Below are 23,097 nucleotides of genomic sequence, written 5' to 3' on the forward strand. Positions count from 1 at the left end.
GAGTGGGCGAGTGGGTGGGTGAGTGAGTGGGTGGGTGGGTAAGTGAATGAGTGAGTGAGTGAATGAGTGAGTGAGTGGGTGAGTGAGTGGGTGAGTGGGTGAGTGGGTGGGTGAGTGAGTGGGTGAGTGGATGAGTGAGTGAGTGGGGTCACCACTACCACCATAAAACAGACATCGATTCACTTGTTCACGTTGTAACTTTATTTGTGTAACATCAACAACATCAACAACATCACCACCATCACACACGGAGAGAGACGAGAGACACTGATGATAACCGCGTGGTGCAGAGAGTGATGGTAAAGTCGCGACCGTCTTTGTATCTCTTTGTGTCGACCTAGTGGGTGGGTGAGTGGGTGAGTGAGTTGGTGGGTGAGTGAGTGAGTGAGTGGATGGGTGAGTGAGTGAGTGGGTGAGTGGGTGAGTGAGTGAGTGAGTGGGTGGGTGAGTGAGTGAGTGGGTGGGTGATTGGGTGGGTGAGTGGGTGGGTGAGTGAGTGAGTGGGTGAGTGAGTGAGTGGGTGGGTGAGTGAGTGAGTGGGTGGGTGAGTGGGTGGGTGAATGAGTGAGTGAGTGGGTGGGTGAGTGAGTGATTGGGTGGGTGGGTGGGTGAGTGAGTGGGTGGGTGGGTGGGTGAGTGGGTGGGTGGGTGAGTGAGTGGGTGAGTGGGTGAGTGAGTGGGTGAGTGAGTGAGTGAGTGGGTGAGTGAGTGGGTGGGTGAGTGAGTGGGTGAGTGGGTGAGTGGGTGAGTGAGTGAGTGGATGAGTGAGTGGGTGGGTGGGTGAGTGGGTGGGTGGGTGAGTGGGGTGGTGAGTGGGTGGGTGAGTGAGTGGGTGAGTGAGTGAGTGAGTGAATGGGTGGGTGAGTGAGTGGGTGGGTGAGTGGGTGAGTGAGTGAGTGGGTGGGTGAGTGAGGTGAGTGAGTGAGTGAGTGGGTGGTGGGTGAGTGAGTGGGTGGGTGAGTGGGTGAGTGAGTGAGTGGGGGAGTGAGTGAGTGAGGGGGTGAGTGGATGAGTGAGTGGGTGAGCGAGTGGGTGGGTGAGTGAGTGAGTGGGTGAGTGAGTGGGTGGGTGAGTGAGTGAGTGAGTGGGTGAGTGAGTGGGTGAGTGAGTGGGTGAGTGAGTGGGTGAGTGGGTGGGTGGGTGAGTGGGTGAGTGAGTGGGTGAGTGAGTGAGTGGGTGGGTGGGTGAGTGAGTGGGTGAGTGAGTGAGTGGGTGGGTGGGTGAGTGAGTGGGTGAGTGGGTGAGTGAGTGAGTGGGTGAGTGAGTGGGTGGGTGGGTGAGTGGGTGGGTGGGCGAGTGGGTGAGTGAGTGAGTGGGTGAGTGAGTGGGTGGGTGGGTGAGTGAGTGGGTGGGTGGGTGAGTGAGTGGGTGGGTGGGTGAGTGGGTGGGTGAGTGGGTGAGTGAGTGACTGAGTGGGTGGGTGAGTGGGTGAGTGGGTGGGTGAGTGGGTGAGTGAGTGGGTGAGTGGGTGGGTGGGCGGGTGAGTGAGTGTGTGGGTGGGTGGGTGAGTGGGTGAGTGAGTGAGTGGGTGGGTGAGTGGGTGGCTGAGTGGGTGAGTGGATGGGTGAGTGGGTGAGTGGGTGATTGAGTGAGTGAGTGGGTGGGTGGGTGGGTGAGTGAGTGAGTGGATGGGTGGGTGAGTGGGTGAGTGAGTGAGTGAGTGGGTGATTGGGTGGGTGAATGAGTGAGTGGATGAGTGTGTGGGTGAGTGAGTGAGTGGGTGAGTGAGTGGGTGAGTGAGGTGGGTGAGTGGGTGGGTGAGTGGGGTGGGTTGGCGAGTGAGTGGGTGAGTGGGTGAGTGGTGGGGGGGGGGGTTGGGTGGGTAAATGAGTGGGTGAGTGGGTGGGTGAGTGGGTGAGTGGGTGGGTGAGTGAGTGGGTGGGTGGGTGAGTGGGTGAGTGAGTGGGTGAGTGAGTGGGGTGGGTGGGTGGGGAGTGGGTGAGTGAGTGGGTGAGTGGGTGGGTGAGTGGGTGAGTGGGTGGGTGGGTGAGAGGGTGGGTGGGTGAGTGAGTGGGTGGGGGTGAGTGAGTGGGTGAGTGGTTTGACTGAGTGGCTGACTAAGATGACTGACTGACTGACTGAGTGACTGACTGAGTGACTGACATGATGACTGAGTGACTGACTGATATGACTGACTGACTGACTTGATGACTGAGTGACTGACTGACTGAGTGACTGACTGAGTGACTGAGTGACTGACATGATGACTGAGTGACTGACTGACTGAGTGACTGACTTGATGACTGAGTGACTGACTGATTGACTGACTGAGTGACTGACATGATGACCAACTTGATGACTGAGTGACTCTCTTTCTTACTCGCTCACAAGCACCTTGAAGACACAACCGGAGGCTACCTGGGTTAGCTTTGCCTTTACCTTTGTAACACTCACCACCAAACCTCGTGACGCTTCATGCCGCTATAGGTGCAGCAGCAACACGTGCGGATAATGGGATCGCGGTTGATATGGGATCGCGGTTGATATGGGATCGCGGTTGATATGGGATCGAGGTTGATATGGGATTTTCTGGATATCGGAGGAGTTGATGATTCCGGATATTGGGTGTCGGGGGGGGAAGGGGGGGGGGTGATTACGGATATCAGGGATGGTTGATTCCGGATATCGGGAAGGGGGGGGGTGATTACGGATATCAGGGACGGATAATTCCGGATATTATGGCGATGATTCCGGATATCAAGGACGGGGGGGGGGGGGTTCTGGATATCGGGGGAGGGGTCATTCCGGATATCAGGGAGATGATTCCGGATATGGGGGAGATGATTCCGGATATCGGGGAGGGGGGGGGGGTTATTCTGGATAACAGGGATGGATAATTCCGGATATTGGGGAGAAGATTCTGGATGTCAGGGAGGGGTGATTCCGGATATCAGGGACGGACACTTCCGGATACTGGGGAGATGATTCCAGATATCTGGGACGGGGGGGATTCTGGATATCGGGGAAGGATGATTCCGGATATCGGGGAAGGATGATTCCGGATATCAGGGATGGGTGATTTCCAGATATCAGGGCTCCATCTCCAGGCCAATTCCCACACCGTGCTTGGCTCCAGAGGAGGCGTCCAATTGGACGCTGAGGGTGACGCCCACCCTGCAGTCGGCCAATCAGAGAGAGACAGAGACAGCCAATGAGAGAGAGAGACAGACAGAGAGACAGCCAATCAGAGTGTAGCTGCTTTGTGATTGGTGGAGCGAGTGAGAGGGTGAGACAGAGACAGCCAATGAGAGAGACAGACAGACAGAGAGACAGCCAATCAGAGTGTAGCTGCTTTGTGATTGGTGGAGCGAGTGAGAGAGTGAGACAGAGACAGCCAATGAGAGTGCAGCTGCTCTGTGATTGGTGTAGCGAGCGAGAGAGAGAAGCGAGCGAGACAGCCAAGGAGAGTGCAGCTGCGCTGTGATTGGTGGAGCGAGCGAGACAGAGAGAGTGAGACAGCCAATGAGAGTGCAGCTGCGCTGTGATTGGTGGAGAGAGTCACCTGGGCACAGATCCTGGCAGTAGCTGAGGGCAAGGAGACCCAGGGAGCTGAACCTCACCTGGGAGATCGTGACAACAGCGTCGTTAGTTGCCATAGTTACCGTCGTTACCATAGTTACCGTAGTTACCATAGTAACCTTAGTTAACATAGTTACCGTCGTTACCATAGTTACCGTAGTTACCATAGTAACAGTAGTTACCTTAGTTACCATAGTTACCGTCGTTACCATAGTTACCATAGTAACAGCAATTACCATAGTAACCTTAGTTAACATAGTTACCGTCGTTACCATAGTTACCGTAGTTACCGTAGTTACAGTAGTTAACATAGTTACCTTAGTTAACACAGTTAACATAGCTATCATAGTTGCCATAGTTACCGTCGTTACCATAGTTACCGTCGTTACCATAGTTACCATAGTAACAGCAGTTACCATAGTAACCTTAGTTAACATAGTTACCGTAGTTACCATAGTTACCGTAGTTACCATAGTTACCATAGTAACAGCAGTTACCATAGTAACCTTAGTTAACATAGTTACCGTAGTTACCATAGTTACCGTAGTTACCATAGTTACCATAGTTACCATAATTACCATAGTTACCATAGTTACCGTGGTTACCTTAGTTACCGTAGTTACCATAGTTACCGTAGTTACCGTAGTTACAGTAGTTACCATAGTTACCTTAGTTAACATAGTTACCATAGTTACTATAGTTACAGTAGTTACCTTAGTTACAGTAATTAAAGTAGTTAACATAGTTACCGTAGTTACCATAGTTACCTTAGTTAACATAGTTACCTTAGTTACCACAGTTAACATAGTTACCATAGTTAACACAGTTAACATAGTTACCTTAGTTAACTTAGTTACCGTAGTTACTATAGTTAACATAGTTACAGTAGTTACCTTAGTTACTGTAGTTACCATAGTTACAGTAGTTAACATAGTTACCATAGTTAACACAGTTAACATAGTTACCTTAGTTAACTTAGTTACCGTAGTTACTATAGTTAACATAGTTACAGTAGTTACCTTAGATACTGTAGTTACCATAGTTACAGTAGTTAACATAGTTACCATAGTTAACACAGTTAACATAGTTACCTTAGTTAACTTAGTTACCGTAGTTACTATAGTTAACATAGTTACAGTAGTTACCTTAGTTACTGTAGTTACCATAGTTACAGTAGTTAACATAGTTACCATAGTTAACACAGTTAACATAGTTACCTTAGTTAACATAGTTACCGTAGTTACTATAGTTAACATAGTTACAGTAGTTACCTTAGTTACCGTAGTTACCATAGTTACAGTAGTTACCATAGTTACCTTAGTTAACATAGTTACCTTAGTTAACATAGTTAACATAGCTACCATAGTTAACATAGTTACCTTAGTTAAATTAGCTACCTTAGTTAACATAGTTACCTTAGTTAACATAGTTACCATAGTTAACATAGTTACCGTAGTTAACGTAGTTACCGTAGTTAACATAGTTACCATAGTTAAGATAGCTACCATAGTTAACATAGTTACCGTAGTTAACATAGCTACCTTAGTTAGCACAGTTAACATAGTTACCTTAGTTAACATAGTTACCTTAGTTACCTTAGTTAACATAGTTACCGTAGTTACCATAGTTAACATAGTTACAGTAGTTACCTTAGTTACCGTAGTTACCATAGTTAACATAGCTACCTTAGTTAACATAGTTACCGTAGTTAACATAGCTACCTTAGTTAACATAGCTACCATAGTTACCATAGTTAACATAGCTACCTTAAATTTTGATTTAAAGCTTTCGTGACTGCAGTAATTCATATTCTTAGTTTTTCGGTAAAGTCACGTTGAAGAGAAACACAAAATATATATATTGTTTTATATATATTTTGTTGTTTCTCTTCAACGTGACTTTACCGAAAAAACTAAGAATATAGCTACCTTAGTTACCATAGTTAACATAGTTAACATAGCTACCTTAGTTAACATAGTTACCGTAGTTAACATAGATACCTTAGTTACCGTAGTTACTGTAGCTAACATAGTTACCTTAGTTAACATAGTTACCATAGCTAACATAGTTACCTTAGTTAACATAGTTACCTTAGTTAACATAGTTACCATAGTTACAGTAGTTAACATAGTTAACATAGTTACCATAGTTACCATGGTTACCATCATTACCATAGTTACCATAGTTACCGTAGTTACCACTACACTCACCACCACACTCACCACCACACTCACCACCACACTCACCAAACTCACCACCACACTCACCACCACACTCACCACCACACTCACCACCACACTCACCACCACACTCACCACCACACTCACCACCACACTCACCACCACACTCACCACCACACTCACCACCACACTCACCACCACACTCACCACCACACTCACCACCACACTCACCACCACGCTCACCACACTCACCACCACACTCACCACCACACTCACCACTACACTCACCACCACACTCACCACACTCACCACCACGCTCACCACCACACTCACCACCACACTCACCACCACACTCACCACCACACTCACCACCACCCTCACCACCACACTCACCACCACACTCACCACCACACTCACCACCACACTCACCACACTCACCAACACACTCACCACCACACTCACCACCACACTCACCACACTCACCACCACACTCACCACCACACTCACCACCACACTCACCACCACACTCACCACCACCCTCACCACCACACTCACCACCGCACTCACCACCACACTCACCACCACACTCACCACCACACTCACCACCACACTCACCACACTCACCACCACGCTCACCACCACACTCACCACCACGCTCACCACCACACTCACCACCACACTCACCACCACACTCACCACCACACTCACCACCACACTCACCACTACACTCACCACCACGCTCACCACCACACTCACCACCACACTCACCACACTCACCACTACACTCACCACCACACTCACCACCACACTCACCAAACTCACCACCACACTCACCACCACACTCACCACCACCTCACCACCTCACTCACCACTACACTCACCACCACACTCACCACCACACTCACCACTACACTCACCACCACGCTCACCACCACACTCACCACCACACTCACCACCACACTCACCACTACACTCACCACCACACTCACCACCACACTCACCACCACACTCACCACCACGCTCACCACCACACTCACCACCACGCTCACCACTCCTCATCACTACACTCACCACCACACTCACCACTCCTCACCACCACACTCACCACCACACTCACCACCACACTCACCACCACGCTCACCACCACACTCACCACCCCGCTCACCACCACCCTCACCACCACACTCACCACCACCCTCACCACCACACTCACCACACTCACCACTACACTCACCACCACACTCACCACCACACTCACCACCACACTCACCACCACACTCACCACTACACTCACCACCACACTCACCACCACACTCACCACCACACTCACCACCACGCTCACCACCACACTCACCACCACACTCACCACCACACTCACCACCACCCGCTCACCACCACACTCACCACCACACTCACCACCACACTCACCACCACACTCACCACTACACTCACCACCACACTCACCACTACACTCACCACTACTCACCACACTCACCACCACACTCACCACCACACTCACCACCACCACACTCACCACCACACTCACCACCACACTCACCACACTCACCACCACACTCACCACCACGCTCACCACCACACTCACCACCACGCTCACCACCACGCTCACCACCACGCTCACCACCACACTCACCACCACGCTCACCACCACACTCACCACCACACTCACCACCACACTCACCACCACACTCACCACCACACTCACCACCACACTCACCACACTCACCACCACACTCACCACCACACTCACCACCACACTCAACCACCCTACTCACCACCACACTCACCACCACACTCACCACCACCCTCACCCCACTCACCACCACGCTCACCACCACACTCACCACCACACTCACCACCACACTCACCACCACACTCACCACCACACTCACCACCACCCTCACCACACTCACCACTACACTCACCACAACACTCACCACCACGCTCACCACCACTCACCACCACCCTCACCACACTCACCACTACACTCACCACCACACTCACCACTACACTCACCACCACACTCACCACTACACTCACCACCACACTCACCACACTCACCACCACCCTCACCACTACACTCACCACCACACTCACCACCACACTCACCACCACACTCACCACCACACTCACCACCACACTCACCACCACACTCACCATCACACTTACCACCACACTCACCACCACACTCACCACCACACTCACCACACTCACCACCACGCTCACCACCACACTCACCACCACACTCACCACCACACTCACCACCAACACTCACCACCACACTCACCACCACGCTCACCACCACACTCACCACCAACTCACCACCACACTCACCACCACACTCACCAAACTCACCACCACACTCACCACCACACTCACCACCACACTCACCACTACACTCACCACTACACTCACCACTACACTCACCACTACACTCACCACCACACTCACCACCACACTCACCACCACACTCACCACTACACTCACCACCACACTCACCACCACACTCACCACCACACTCACCACTACACTCACCAAACTCACCACCACACTCACCACCACACTCACCACCACACTCACCACCACACTCACCAAACTCACCACCACACTCACCACCACACTCACCACCACACTCACCACTACACTCACCACCACACTCACCACCACCATCACCACTCACCACCACGCTCACCACCACCTCACCACCACACTCACCACCACACTCACCACACACTCACCACCACACTCACCACCACACTCACCACCACGCTCACCACCACGCTCACCACACCCTCACCACCACCCTCACCACCACCCTCACCACCACCCTCACCACCACCCTCACCACCACACTCACACCACACTCACCACCACACTCACCACCACACTCACCACCACACCCACACTCACCACCACCCTCACCACCACGCTCACCACCACACTCACCACCACACTCACCACCACACTCACCACTACACTCACCACTACACTCACCACCACACTCACCACCACACTCACCACCACACTCACCACCACACTCACCACCACACTCACCACCACACTCACCACCACACTCACCACCACACTCACCACTACACTCACCACTACACTCACCACCACACTCACCACCACACTCACCACTACACTCACCACACTCACCACCACACTCACCACCACACTCACCACCACGCTCACCACCACCACACTCACCACCACACTCACCACCACACTCACCACCACACTCACCACCACACTCACCACCACACTCACCACCACACTCACCACACTCACCACTACACTCACCACCACTACACTCACCACTACTCACCACTACACTCACCACTACACTCACCACTACACTCACCACTACTCACCACTACACTCACCACTACACTCACCACTACACTCACCACTACACTCACCACTACTCACCACTACACTCACCACTACACTCACCACTACACTCACCACCACACTCACCACTACACTCACCACCACACTCACCACACTCACCACCACACTCACCACCACGCTCACCACCACACTCACCACCACACTCACCACCACACTCACCACTACACTCACCACACTCACCACCACACTCACCACCACACTCACCACCACACTCACCACCACACTCACCACCACACTCACCACCACACTCACCACCACCACACTCACCACCACACTCACCACCACACTCACCACCACACTCACCACCACCCTCACCACTACACTCACCACACTCACCACTACACTCACCACCACACTCACCACACTCACCACCACACTCACCACCACCCTCACCACTACACTCACCACCACTCTCACCACCACACTCACCACCACACTCACCACCACGCTCACCACCACGCTCACCACTACACTCACCACTACACTCACCACTACACTCACCACTACTCACCACTACTCACCACTACACTCACCACTACACTCACCACTACACTCACCACCACACTCACCACCACACTCACCACTACACTCACCACCACACTCACCACCACGCTCACCACCACACTCACCACCACACTCACCACCACACTCACCACCACGCTCACCACCACGCTCACCACCACACTCACCACCACCCTCACCACCACACTCACCACTACACTCACCACCACACTCACCACCACACTCACCACCACGCTCACCACCACGCTCACCACCACACTCACCACCACGCTCACCACCACACTCACCACCACCCTCACCACCACACTCACCACTACACTCACCACCACACTCACCACCACGCTCACCACCACCCTCACCACCACCACACTCACCACCACACTCACCACCACACTCACCAATACACTCACCACCACACTCACCACTACACTCACCACCACACTCACCACTACACTCACCACCACACTCACCAATACACTCACCACCACACTCACCAATACACTCACCACCACACTCACCACCACACTCACCACACTCACCACTACACTCACCACTACACTCACCACCACCCTCACCACCACACTCACCACCACGCTCACCACCACACTCACCACCACACTCACCACCACACTCACCACCACACTCACCACCACCCTCACCACCACACTCACCACCACACTCACCACCACACTCACCACACTCACCACCACACTCACCACCACACTCACCACCACACTCACCACCACACTCACCACCACACTCACCACTACACTCACCACTACACTCACCACTACTCACCACTACTCACCACCACACTCACCACCACACTCACCACTACTCACCACTACACTCACCACCACACTCACCACACTCACCACCACACTCACCACCACGCTCACCACCACCACACTCACCACCACACTCACCACCACACTCACCACCACACTCACCACCACACTCACCACCACACTCACCACCACACTCACCACCACGCTCACCACCACGCTCACCAAACTCACCGACACACTTGCTGAAGGATGGAGTGTCACTTTCCCCACGATGGACACTACACTCACCACACTCACCACCACACTCACCACCACACTCACCACCACCCTCACCACCACCCTCACCACCACCACACTCACCACCACACTCACCACCACGCTCACCACCACGCTCACCAAACTCACCGACACACTTGCTGAAGGATGGAGTGTCACTTTCCCCGCGATGGACACTACACTCACCACACTCACCACCACACTCACCACCACACTCACCACCACACTCACCACCACACTCACCACCACACTCACCACCACACTCACCACCACACTCACCACCACACTCACCACCACACTCACCACACTCACCACCACACTCACCACCACCACGCTCACCACCACGCTCACCAAACTCACCGACACACTTGCTGAAGGATGGAGTGTCACTTTCCCCACGATGGACACTACACTCACCACTCACCACCACACTCACCACTCACCACCACACTCACCACCACCCTCACCACCACACTCACCACCACACTCATCACCACCCTCACCACCACCACACTCACCACCACGCTCACCAAACTCACCGACACACTGGCTAAAGGATGGAGTGTCACTTTCCCCACGATGGACACTACACTCACCACACTCACCACCACACTCACCACCACGCTCACCACCACCCTCACCACCACCACCCTCACCACCACTACACTCACCACCACACTCACCACCACGCTCACCACCACGCTCACCAAACTCACCGACACACTTGCTGAAGGATGGAGTGTCACTTTCCCCACGATGGACACTACACTCACCACTCACCACCACACTCACCACTCACCACCACACTCACCACCACCCTCACCACCACACTCACCACCACACTCACCACCACACTCACCACCACACTCACCACCACGCTCACCAAACTCACCGACACACTTGCTGAAGGATGGAGTGTCACTTTCCCCGCGATGGACACCGTAGGATTGCTCCCGTAGTGTCCGTGTCCAGCGGTGAGCCCTCCCTCACCACCACGCTCACCACCACCACGCTCACCACCACGCTCACCACCACGCTCACCACCACGCTCACCACCACCACCACCACCACGTCGCCAGCCGAAGATGGCCGCTAGGAGCAAGTGTTCACCGATTCGCCGGGAGAGAGATGCGGTGAGGCAGTGGCCCTGTCTGGTAGGGGGGTGGGGGCAGGCAGTCAGTCAGTTAGTCACTCAGTCAGTCAGTCAGTTAGTCAGTCAGTCAGTCAGACACTCAGTCACTCACTCACTCAGTCACTCACTCAGTCAATCAGTCACTCAGACACTCACTCGATCACTCACTCAGACACTCACTCAGTCAATCAGTCACTCAGACACTCACTCAGTCACTCACTCACTCAGACACTCAGACACTCAGTCAGTCACTCAGACACTCAATCACTCAGTCACTCACTCAGTCAGTCACTCAGACACTCACTCACTCAGTCACTCACTCAGTCACTCACTCAGACAGTCAGTCAATCAGTCAGACACTCAGACACTCACTCAGTCACTCAGACACTCAGACACTCAGACACTCACTCAGTCAGTCACTCACTGAGTGACTCGCAGTGAGAGAGACGCGGTGAGGCAGTGGCCCTGTCTGGTAGGGGGGTGGGGGCAGGCAGTCAGTCAGTTAGTCACTCAGTCAGTCAGTCAGTTAGTCAGTCAGTCAGTCAGACACTCAGTCACTCACTCACTCAGTCACTCACTCAGTCAATCAGTCACTCAGACACTCACTCGATCACTCACTCAGACACTCACTCAGTCAATCAGTCACTCAGACACTCACTCAGTCACTCACTCACTCAGACACTCAGACACTCAGTCAGTCACTCAGACACTCAATCACTCAGTCACTCACTCAGTCAGTCACTCAGACACTCACTCACTCAGTCACTCACTCAGTCACTCACTCAGACAGTCAGTCAATCAGTCAGACACTCAGACACTCACTCAGTCACTCAGACACTCAGACACTCAGACACTCACTCAGTCAGTCACTCACTGAGTGACTCGCAGTGAGAGAGACGCGGTGAGGCAGTGGCCCTGTCTGGTAGGGGGGTGGGGGCAGGCAGTCAGTCAGTCACTCGGTTAGTTAGTCAGTCAGTCAGTCAATCAGTCAGTCACTCAGTTAGTCAGTCAGTCAGTCAGTCACTCACTCAGACACGCACTCAGACACTCAGACACTCACTCAGTCACTCACTCAGTCACTCAGACACTCAGTCAGTCACTCAGTCACTCACTCAGTCAGACACTCATTCAGGCACTCAGTTAGTCAGTCAGTCAGTCAATCAGTCAGTCAGTCAGACACTCAGTCAGTCAGACACTCACTCAGTCACTCACTCACTCAGTCACTCACTCAGTCAATCAGTCACTCACTCAGTCACTCAGACACTCACTCAGTCACTCACTCAGACAGTCACTCAGTCACTCACTCACTCAGACACTCAGACACTCACTCACTCAGACACGCACTCAGACACTCAGACACTCACTCAGTCACTCACTCACTCAGACACTCACTCACTCAGACACTCAGACACTCAGCACTCAGTCAGTCACTCAGTCACTCACTCAGTCACTCACTCAGTGACTCGCAGTGAGAGAGACGCGGTGAGGCAGTGGCCCTGTCTGGTAGGGGGGTGGGGGCAGGCAGTCAGTCAGTCAGTTAGTCAGTCAGTCAGTCAATCAGTCAGTCAGTCAGACACTCAGTCAGTCAGTCAGTTAGTCAGTCACTCAGTCAGTCAGTCACTCAGACACTTACTCAGTCAGTCAGTCACTCAGTCAGACACTCACTCAGTCACTCAGTCACTCACTCAGTCACTCAGTCAGTCAGTCAGACACTCACTCAGACACTCAGACACTCAACCACTCAGTCACTCACTCAGTCAATCAGTCACTCAGACACTCACTCAGTCACTCACTCAGACACTCACTCACTCAGTCACTCACTCAGTCAATCAGTCACTCAGACACTCACTCAGTCACTCACTCACTCAGACACTCAGTCAGTCACTCAGACACTCAATCACTCAGTCACTCACTCAGTCAGTCACTCAGACACTCAATCACTCAGTCACTCACTCAGTCAGATACTCACTCACTCAGACACTCACTCACTCAGTCACTCACTCAGTCAATCAGTCACTCAGACACTCACTCAGTCACTCACTCACTCAGACACTCAGACACTCAGTCACTCACTCAGACACTCACTCACTCAGTCACTCACTCAGTCACTCAGACACTCACTCAGTCACTCACTCACTCAGACACTCAGACACTCAGTCACTCACTCAGACACTCAATCACTCAGTCACTCACTCAGTCAGATACTCACTCACTCAGACACTCACTCACTCAGTCACTCACTCAGTCAATCAGTCACTCAGACACTCACTCAGTCACTCACTCACTCAGACACTCAGACACTCAGTCACTCACTCAGACACTCACTCAGTCACTCACTCAGTCAGTCAGTCACTGAGTGACTCGCCGGGAGAGAGACGCGGTGAGGCAGTGGCCCTGTCTGGTAGGGGGGTGGGGGCAGGCAGTCAGTCAGTCAGTCAGTCAGTCAATCAGTCAGTCAGTCACTCAGTCACTCAGACACTCAGTCAGTCACTCAGTCAGTCACTCACTCAGTCACTCAGTCAGATACTCACTCACTCAGACACTCAATCACTCAGACACTCACTCACTCAGACACTCAGACACTCAGCACTCAGTCAGTCACTCAGTCACTCACTCAGACACTCACTCACTCAGGCACTCAGTTAGTCAGTCAGTCAGTCACTCACTCAGTCACTCAGTCAGTCACTCAGTGACTCGCAGTGAGAGAGACGCGGTGAGGCAGTGGCCCTGTCTGGTAGGGGGGTGGGGGCAGTCAGTCAGTCAGTCACTCAGTCAGTCACTCAGACACTCACTCAATCAATCAGTCACTCAGTCAGACACTCACTCAGTCACTCAGTCACTCACTCAGTCACTCAGTCAGTCAGTCAGACACTCACTCAGACACTCAGACACTCACTCAGTCACTCACTCACTCAGACACTCACTCAGTCACTCAGACACTCAGACACTCAGTCACTCACTCAGTCAGTCACTCAGACACTCACTCAGTCAGTCACTCAGACACTCACTCAGTCAGTCACTGAGTGACTCGCCGGGAGAGAGACGCGGTGAGGCAGTGGCCCTGTCTGGTAGGGGGGTGGGGGCAGGCAGTCAGTCAGTTAGTCAGCCAGTCAGTCACTCAGTCAGTCACTCAGTCAGACACTCATTCAGGCACTCAGTTAGTCAGTCAGTCAGTCAGTCACTCACTCAGTCACTCAGACACTCACTCAGACACTCACTCAGTCACTCACTCAGACACTCACTCACTCAGTCACTCACTCAGTCAATCAGTCACTCAGACACTCACTCAGTCACTCACTCAGTCACTCAGTCAGTCAGTCAGACACTCACTCAGACACTCACTCACTCAGACACTCACTCAGTCACTCACTCAGTCACTCAGACACTCACTCAGTCACTCACTCAGACAGTCACTCAGTCACTCACTCACTCAGACACTCACTTACTCAGTCACTCACTCAGTCACTCACTCAGTCACTCACTCAGTCACTCACTCACTCAGACACTCACACAGTCAGTCAATCAGTCACTCAGACAATCACTCACTCACTCAGTCACTCACTCAGTCACTCAATCAGACACTCACTCACTCAGTCACTCACTCAGACACTCACTCACTGAATCAGCCATTCAGTCAGACACTCAGACACTCACTGACTCACTGAGTCACTCAGACACTCACTCAGTCACTCACTCACTCAGACACTCAGACACTCAGTCACTCAGTCACTCAGTCAGTCACAAAGTCAGTCAGTCAGTCAGTCACTCAGTGACTCGCAGTGAGAGAGACGCGGTGAGGCAGTGGCCCTGTCTGGTAGGGGGTGGGGCCAGTCAGTCAGTCAGTCGGTCAGTCACTCACTCAGACGCTCAGTTAGACACTCAATCACTCACTCACTCACTAAGTCAGACACTCACTCACTCACTCAGTCAGTCAGACACTCACTCAGTCACTCACTCAGACACTCACTCAGACACTCAGTCAGTCAGACACTCACTCAGACACTCACTCAGACACTCACTCAGACACTCAGTCAGTCAGACACTCACTCAGTCACTCACTCAGACACTCACTCAGACACTGTCAGTCAGACACTCACTCAGACACTCACTCAGGAACTCACTCACTCAGTCACTCACTCAGTCATTCAGTCACTCAGACACTCACTCAGTCACTCACTCAGACACTCACTCATACACTCACTCAGACACACACTCATTCAGACACTCACTCAGACGCTCAGACACTCACTCACTCAGACACTCACTCAGACACTCAGTCAGAAACTCAGTCAGACACTCAGACACTCACTCACTCAGACACTCACTCACTCAGACACTCACTCAGACACTCAGTCACTCACTCAGACACTCACTCAGTCACTCACTCAGACACTCACTCAGACACTCAGTCAGTCAGACACTCACTCAGACACTCAGTCAGTCAGACACTCACTCAGACACTCACTCAGACACTCACTCACTCAGAAACTCACTCACTCAGACACTCACTCACTCAGTCAGTCACTGACTGACTGAGTGAGTGACTGAGTGGGTGAGTAAATGAGTGAGTGACTGAGTGAGTGACTGAGTGGGTGGGTGAGTGAGTGGGTGAGTGACTGAGTGAGTGACTGATTGAGTGACTGAGTGTGTGAGTGACTGAGTGACTGACTGAGTGACTGAGTGACTGAGTGGGTGAGTGAGTGTGTGAGTGACTGAGTGACTGAGGGAGTGACTGAGTGAGTGACTGACTGAGTGACTGAGTGAATAACTGACTGACTGACAGTGAGTGACTGACTGAGTGACTGACTGAGTGAATGACTGACTGAGTGAATGACTGAGTGACTGAGTGACTAACTGACTGACTGAGTGACTGACTGAGTGACTGACTGACTGAGTGAGTGACTGACTGACTGAGTGACTGACTGAGTGACTGAGTGACTGACTGACTGAGTGACTGAGTGACTGACTGAGTGACTGAGTGACTGACTGAGTAAATGACTGAGTGACTGAGTGACTGACTGAGTGAATGACTGACTGACTAACTGACTGAGTGACTGACTGAGTGACTGACTGAGTGACTGACTGACTAACTGACTGAGTGACTGACTAACTGACTGACTGAGTGAGTGATTGAGTGACTGACTGACTGAGTGACTGAGTGACTGACTGACTGAGTGACTGACTGAGTGACTGACTGAGTGACTGACTGAGTGATTGACTGAATGAGTGACTGACCGATTGATTGACTGAGTGAATGGCTAACTAACTGACTGAGTGAGTGACTAACTTACTGACTGAGTGACTGACTGACCGACGAACTGACTGACTGACTGACTGAGTGACTGAGTGACTGACTGACTAACTGACTGAGTGACTGACTGAGTGACTGAGTGACTGACTGACTAACTGAGTGACTGAGTGACTGACTGAGTGACTGACTGACTGACTGAGTGACTGACTGAGTGACTGACTGAGTGACTGACTGATTGACTGAGTGACTGACTGAGTGACTGAGTGACTGACTGAGTGACTGAGTGACTGACTGAGTGAGTGACTGAGTGACTGACTGACCGACTAACTGACTGAGTGACTGACTGACTAACGGACTGAGTGACTGAGTGACTGAGTGACTGACTGAGTGACTGACTGACTGACTGACTGAGTGACTGAGTGACTGACTGGCTAACTGACTGACTGAGTGACTGAGTGATTGACTGAGTGACTGACTGAGTGACTGACTGACTAACTGAGTGACTGAGTGACTGACTGAGTGACTGACTGACTGACTGACTGAGTGACTGAGTGACTGACTGGCTAACTGACTGACTGAGTGACTGAGTGATTGACTGAGTGACTGACTGAGTGACTGACTGACTAACTGAGTGACTGAGTGACTGAGTGACTGACTGAGTGACTGACTGAGTGACTGAGTGACTGAGTGACTGACTGAGTGACTAACTGACTGACTGACTGAGTGACTGAGTGACTGACTGGCTAACTGACTGACTGAGTGACTGAGTGATTGACTGAGTGACTGACTGAGTGACTGACTGACTAACTGAGTGACTGAGTGACTGACTGAGTGACTGACTGAGTGACTGAGTGACTAACTGAGTGACTGACTGAGTGACTGACTGAGTGACTGACTGATTGACTGAGTGACTGACTGAGTGACTGAGTGACTGACTGACTGAGTGACTGAGTGACTGACTGAGTGAGTGACTGAGTGACTGACTGAGTGACTGACTGAATGACTAACAGACTAACTGACTGACTGAGTGACTGACTGACCGACTAACTGACTGAGTGACTGACTGGCTAACTGACTGACTGAGTGACTGAGTGACTGACTGAGTGACTGACTGACTGACTAACTGACTGACTGACTGACTGAGTGACTGACTGAGTGACTGAGTGACTGACTGGCTAACTGACTGACTGAGTGACTGAGTGATTGACTGAGTGACTGACTGACTAACTGACTGACTGACTGAGTGACTGACTGAGTGACTCACAGTGTCAGCAGCGTCTGGGATTCCATCTCTCTGTAACCGGCGGTGAAGGAGGCATTGCTGAGAATCTGGGAAGGGACTGACATCCCTTGGTGGGAAATCCGTGAAGGATCCAGGTTGACTTGGACACCTGTAGACAGTCAGGCAGTCAGTTAGTCACTCAGGCAGTCACTCAGTCAGTCAGTCAGTCACTCAGTCACTCAGTCAGTCACTCAGTCAGTCACTCAGTCACTCAGTCAGTCACTCAGTCACTCAGACATTCACTCACTCAGTCAGTCAGTTACTCAGTCACTCAGTCAGTCAGTCAGTCACTCAGTCACTCAGTCAGTCAGTCACTCAGTCAGTCACTCAGTCACTCAGTCAGGTACTCAGTCACTCAGTCAATGACTCAGTCAGTCAGTCAATCACTCAGATAGTCACTCAGTTAGTCCCTCAATAACTCAGTCAGTTACTCAGTCAGTCACTCAGTCAGTCACTCAGTCAATCACTCAGTTAGTCAGTTAGTTAGTCAGTCAATCACTCAGTCAGTCATTCACTCAGTCACTCAGTCAGTCAGTCACTCAGTCAGTTAGTTAGTTACTCACTCTTACAGTCATGCACTCAGTCACTCAGTCACTCACTCAGTCCCTTAGTCAGTCACTTAGTCAGTCACTCAGTCAGTCACTCACTCAGTCACTCAGTCAGTCAGTCACTCAGTCACTCGCTCACTCATTCAGTCAGTCAATCACTCAATTAGTCCTTCACTAACTCAGTCAGTCACTCACTCAGTCACTCAGTTACTCAGTCAGTCACTTAGTCACTCAGTCATTCACTCAGTCATTCACTCAGTCCCTCAGTCAGTCACTCACTCAGTCACTCACTCACTCAGTCAGTCAGTCAGTCACTCAGTCAGTCAGTCACTCAGTCACTCAGTCAGTCACTCAGTCACTCACTCAGTCCCTTAATCAGTCACTTAGTCAGTCACTCAGTCAGTCACTCACTCAGCCACTTAGTCAGTCACTTAGTCAGTCACTTAGTCAGTCACTCAGTCAGTCACTCAGTCACTCAGTCAGTCACTCAGTTACTCAGTCAGTCACTTAGTCAGTCACTCAATCACTCAATTAGTCCTTCACTAACTCAGTCAGTCACTCAGTCAGTCACTCAGTTACTCAGTCAGTCACTTAGTCAGTCAGTCACTTAGTTACTCAGTCACTCAGTCAGTCACAAAGTCACTCAGTCACTTAGTCAGTCACTTAGTCAGTCACTTAGTCACTTAGTCAGTCACTGAGTCACTTAGTCACTCAGTCAGTCAGTCACTCAGTCAGTCAGTCACTCAGTCAGTCACTCACTCACTCAGTCACTCAGTCAGTCACTTAATCAGTCACTCAGTCAGTCACTCACTCAGTCACTTAGTCACTCAGTCACTTAGCCAGTCACTTAGTCAGTCACTCAGTCAGTCACTCACTCAGTCACTTAGTCACTCACTCACTCAGTCACTTAGTCAGTCACTCAGTTAGTCAGTCACTTAGTCAGTCACTTAGTCACTTAGACAGTTACTCACTCACTCAATTAGTCACTTAGTCACTTAATCACTCAGTCAGTCACTCACTCAGTCAGTCACTTAGTCAGTCACTAAGTTAGTCAGTCACTTAGTCAGTCACTCACTCAATTAGTCACTTAGTCACTTAGTCAGTCACTTAGTCACTTAGTCAGTCACTTAGCCAGTCACTTAGTCACCTAGTAAGTCACTTAGTCACTTAGTCACTCACTCACTCAGTCACTTAGTCAGTCACTCAGTTAGTCAGTCACTTAGTCAGTCACTTAGTCACTTAGTCACTTAGACAGTCACTCACACAATCAGTCACTTAGTCAGTAACTTAGTCACTTAGTCACTCACTCAGTCACTCAGTCAGTCACTCAGTCAGTCATTCACTCACTCAGTCACTTAGTCAGTCACTCACTCACTCAATTAGTCACTTAATCAATTAGTCAGTCACTTAGTCACTTAGTCAGTCACTTAGTCAGTCACTTAGTCACTCACTCACTCAATCACTCACTCTGTCAGTCACTCACTCACTCAGTCACTTAGTCAGTCACTCAGTTAGTCAGTCACTTAGTCACTTAGTCAGTCACTTAGTCAGTCACTTAGTCAGTCACTTAGTCAGTCACTTAGTCAGTCACTTAGTCACTTAGTCAGTCACTTAGTCAGTCACTTAGTCAGTCACTTAGTCAGTCACTTAGTCACTTAGTCAGTCACTTAGTCATTCACTCACTGTCACTCATTCAGTCACTCACTTAGTCACTTAGTCACTTAGTCAGTCACTTAGTCAGTCACTTAGTCACTTAGTCAGTCACTTAGTCACTTAGTCACTTAGTCAGTCACTTAGTCACTTAGTCAGTCACTTAGTCAGTCACTCAGTCACTTAGTCAGTCACTTAGTCAGTCACTTAGTCCTTCACTTAGTCACTTAGTCAGTCACTTAGTCAGTCACTCAGTCACTTAGTCAGTCACTTAGTCACTTAGTCAGTCACTTAGTCAGTAACTTAGTCACTTAGTCAGTCACTTAGTCACTTAGTCAGTCACTTAGTCACTTAGTCAGTCACTCACTTAGTCACTTAGTCATTTAGTCAGTCACTCAGTCAGTCACTCACTTAGTCACTTAGTCAGTCACTCAGTCAGTCACTCACTTAGTCACTTAGTCAGTCACTTAGTCACTTAGTCAGTCACTTAGTCAGTCACTTAATCACTTAGTCACTTAGTCAGTCACTCAGTCACTCAGTCACTCACTTAGTCACTTAGTCAGTCACATAGTCAGTCACTTAGTCACTTAGTCAGTCACTTAGTCACTTAGTCAGTCACTTAGTCAGTCACTTAGTTAGTCACTTAGTCAGTCACTTAGTCAGTCACTTAGTCAGTCACTTAGTCACTTAGTCAGTCACTTAGTCAGTCACTAGTCAGTCACTTAGTCACTTGGTCACTTAGTCAGTCACTTAGTCAGTCACTTAGTCACTTAGTCAGTAACTTAGTCACTTAGTCACTTAGTCAGTCACTTAGTCAGTCACTTAGTCAGTCACTTAGTCACTTAGTCAGTCACTTAGTCACTTAGTCAGTCACTTAGGCAGTCACTTAGTCAGTCATTAGTCACTTTGTTAGTCAGTCACTTAGTCACTTAGTCAGTCACTTAGTCAATCACTTAGTCAGTCACTTAGTCAGTCACTTAGACAGTCACTTAGTCACTTAGTCAGTCATTAGTCATTTTGTTAGTCAGTCACTTAGTCACTTAGTCACTTAGTCAGTCACTTAGTCAGTCACTTAGGCAGTCACTTAGGCAGTCACTTAGTCACTTAGTCAGTCATTAGTCACTTAGTCAGTCATTAGTCACTTTGTTAGTCAGTCACTTAGGCACTTAGTCAGTCACTTAGTCACTTAGTCAGTCACTTAGTCAGTCACTTAGTCAGTCACTTAGTCAGTCACTTAGTCAGTTACTTAGTCACTTAGTCAGTCATTAGTCACTTTGTTAGTCAGTCACTTAGTCACTTAGTCACTTAGTCAGTCACTTGGTCAGTCACTTAGTCAGTCACTTAGGCAGTCACTTAGTCACTTAGTCAGTCATTAGTCACTTTGTTAGTGAGTCACTTAGTCACTTAGTCACTTAGTCAGTCACTTAGTCAGTCACTTAGGCAGTCACTTAGTCACTTAGTCAGTCATTAGTCACTTTGTTAGTCAGTCACTTAGTCACTTAGTCAGTCACTTAGTCACTTAGGCAGTCACTTAGGCAGTCACTTAGTCACTTAGTCAGTCATTAGTCACTTTGTTAGTCAGTCACTTAGTCACTTAGTCAGTCATTAGTCACTTTGTTAGTCAGTCACTTAGTCACTTAGTCAGTCATTAGTCACTTTGTTAGTCAGTCACTTAGTCACTTAGTCAGTCATTAGTCACTTTGTTAGTCAGTCACTTAGTCACTTAGTCAGTCACTTAGTCAGTCACTTAGTCACTTGGTCAGTCACTTAGTCACTTAGTCAGTCACTTAGTCAGTCACTTAGTTAGTCACTTAGTCAGTCACTTAGTCAGTCACTTAGTCACTTAGTCAGTCACTTAGTCAGTCACTAGTCAGTCACTTAGTCACTTGGTCACTTAGTCAGTCACTTAGTCAGTCACTTAGTCACTTAGTCAGTAACTTAGTCACTTAGTCACTTAGTCAGTCACTTAGTCAGTCACTTAGTCAGTCACTTAGTCACTTAGTCAGTCACTTAGTCACTTAGTCAGTCACTTAGGCAGTCACTTAGTCAGTCATTAGTCACTTTGTTAGTCAGTCACTTAGTCACTTAGTCAGTCACTTAGTCAATCACTTAGTCAGTCACTTAGTCAGTCACTTAGACAGTCACTTAGTCACTTAGTCAGTCATTAGTCACTTTGTTAGTCAGTCACTTAGTCACTTAGTCAGTCACTTAGTCAGTCACTTAGGCAGTCACTTAGGCAGTCACTTAGTCACTTAGTCAGTCATTAGTCACTTAGTCAGTCATTAGTCACTTTGTTAGTCAGTCACTTAGTCACTTAGTCAGTCACTTAGTCACTTAGTCAGTCACTTAGTCAGTCACTTAGTCAGTCACTTAGTCAGTCACTTAGTCAGTTACTTAGTCACTTAGTCAGTCATTAGTCACTTTGTTAGTCAGTCACTTAGTCACTTAGTCACTTAGTCAGTCACTTGGTCAGTCACTTAGTCAGTCACTTAGGCAGTCACTTAGTCACTTAGTCAG

At 50.1% G+C, this 23,097-nt stretch overlaps 1 protein-coding gene across 1 annotated transcript in view; it reads right to left on the reverse strand.

Annotated features, from left to right (window-relative positions):
- Positions 1-2,023: 2,023 nt before the first annotated feature.
- The window catches only part of LOC142906794 (non-selective voltage-gated ion channel VDAC1-like), a 29,051-nt gene continuing 7,977 nt past the window's right edge, over positions 2,024-23,097 (reverse strand). The window contains exons 4-7 of the mRNA XM_076055340.1: positions 18,365-18,491; positions 11,610-11,868; positions 3,502-3,560; positions 2,024-3,114 (exon numbers count right to left, since the gene is read on the reverse strand). Of these exons, the coding sequence (XP_075911455.1) occupies positions 3,030-3,114; positions 3,502-3,560; positions 11,610-11,868; positions 18,365-18,491 (530 nt within the window). The 3' untranslated portion in view covers positions 2,024-3,029. The remainder of the gene's footprint in view (positions 3,115-3,501; positions 3,561-11,609; positions 11,869-18,364; positions 18,492-23,097) is intronic.

Source organism: Petromyzon marinus, chromosome 71 (genome assembly GCF_048934315.1).
Source record: "Petromyzon marinus isolate PM22_M1 ecotype Great Lakes invasive population chromosome 71, UKy_Petmar_22M1.pri1.0, whole genome shotgun sequence".
NCBI lineage: Eukaryota > Metazoa > Chordata > Hyperoartia > Petromyzontiformes > Petromyzontidae > Petromyzon > Petromyzon marinus.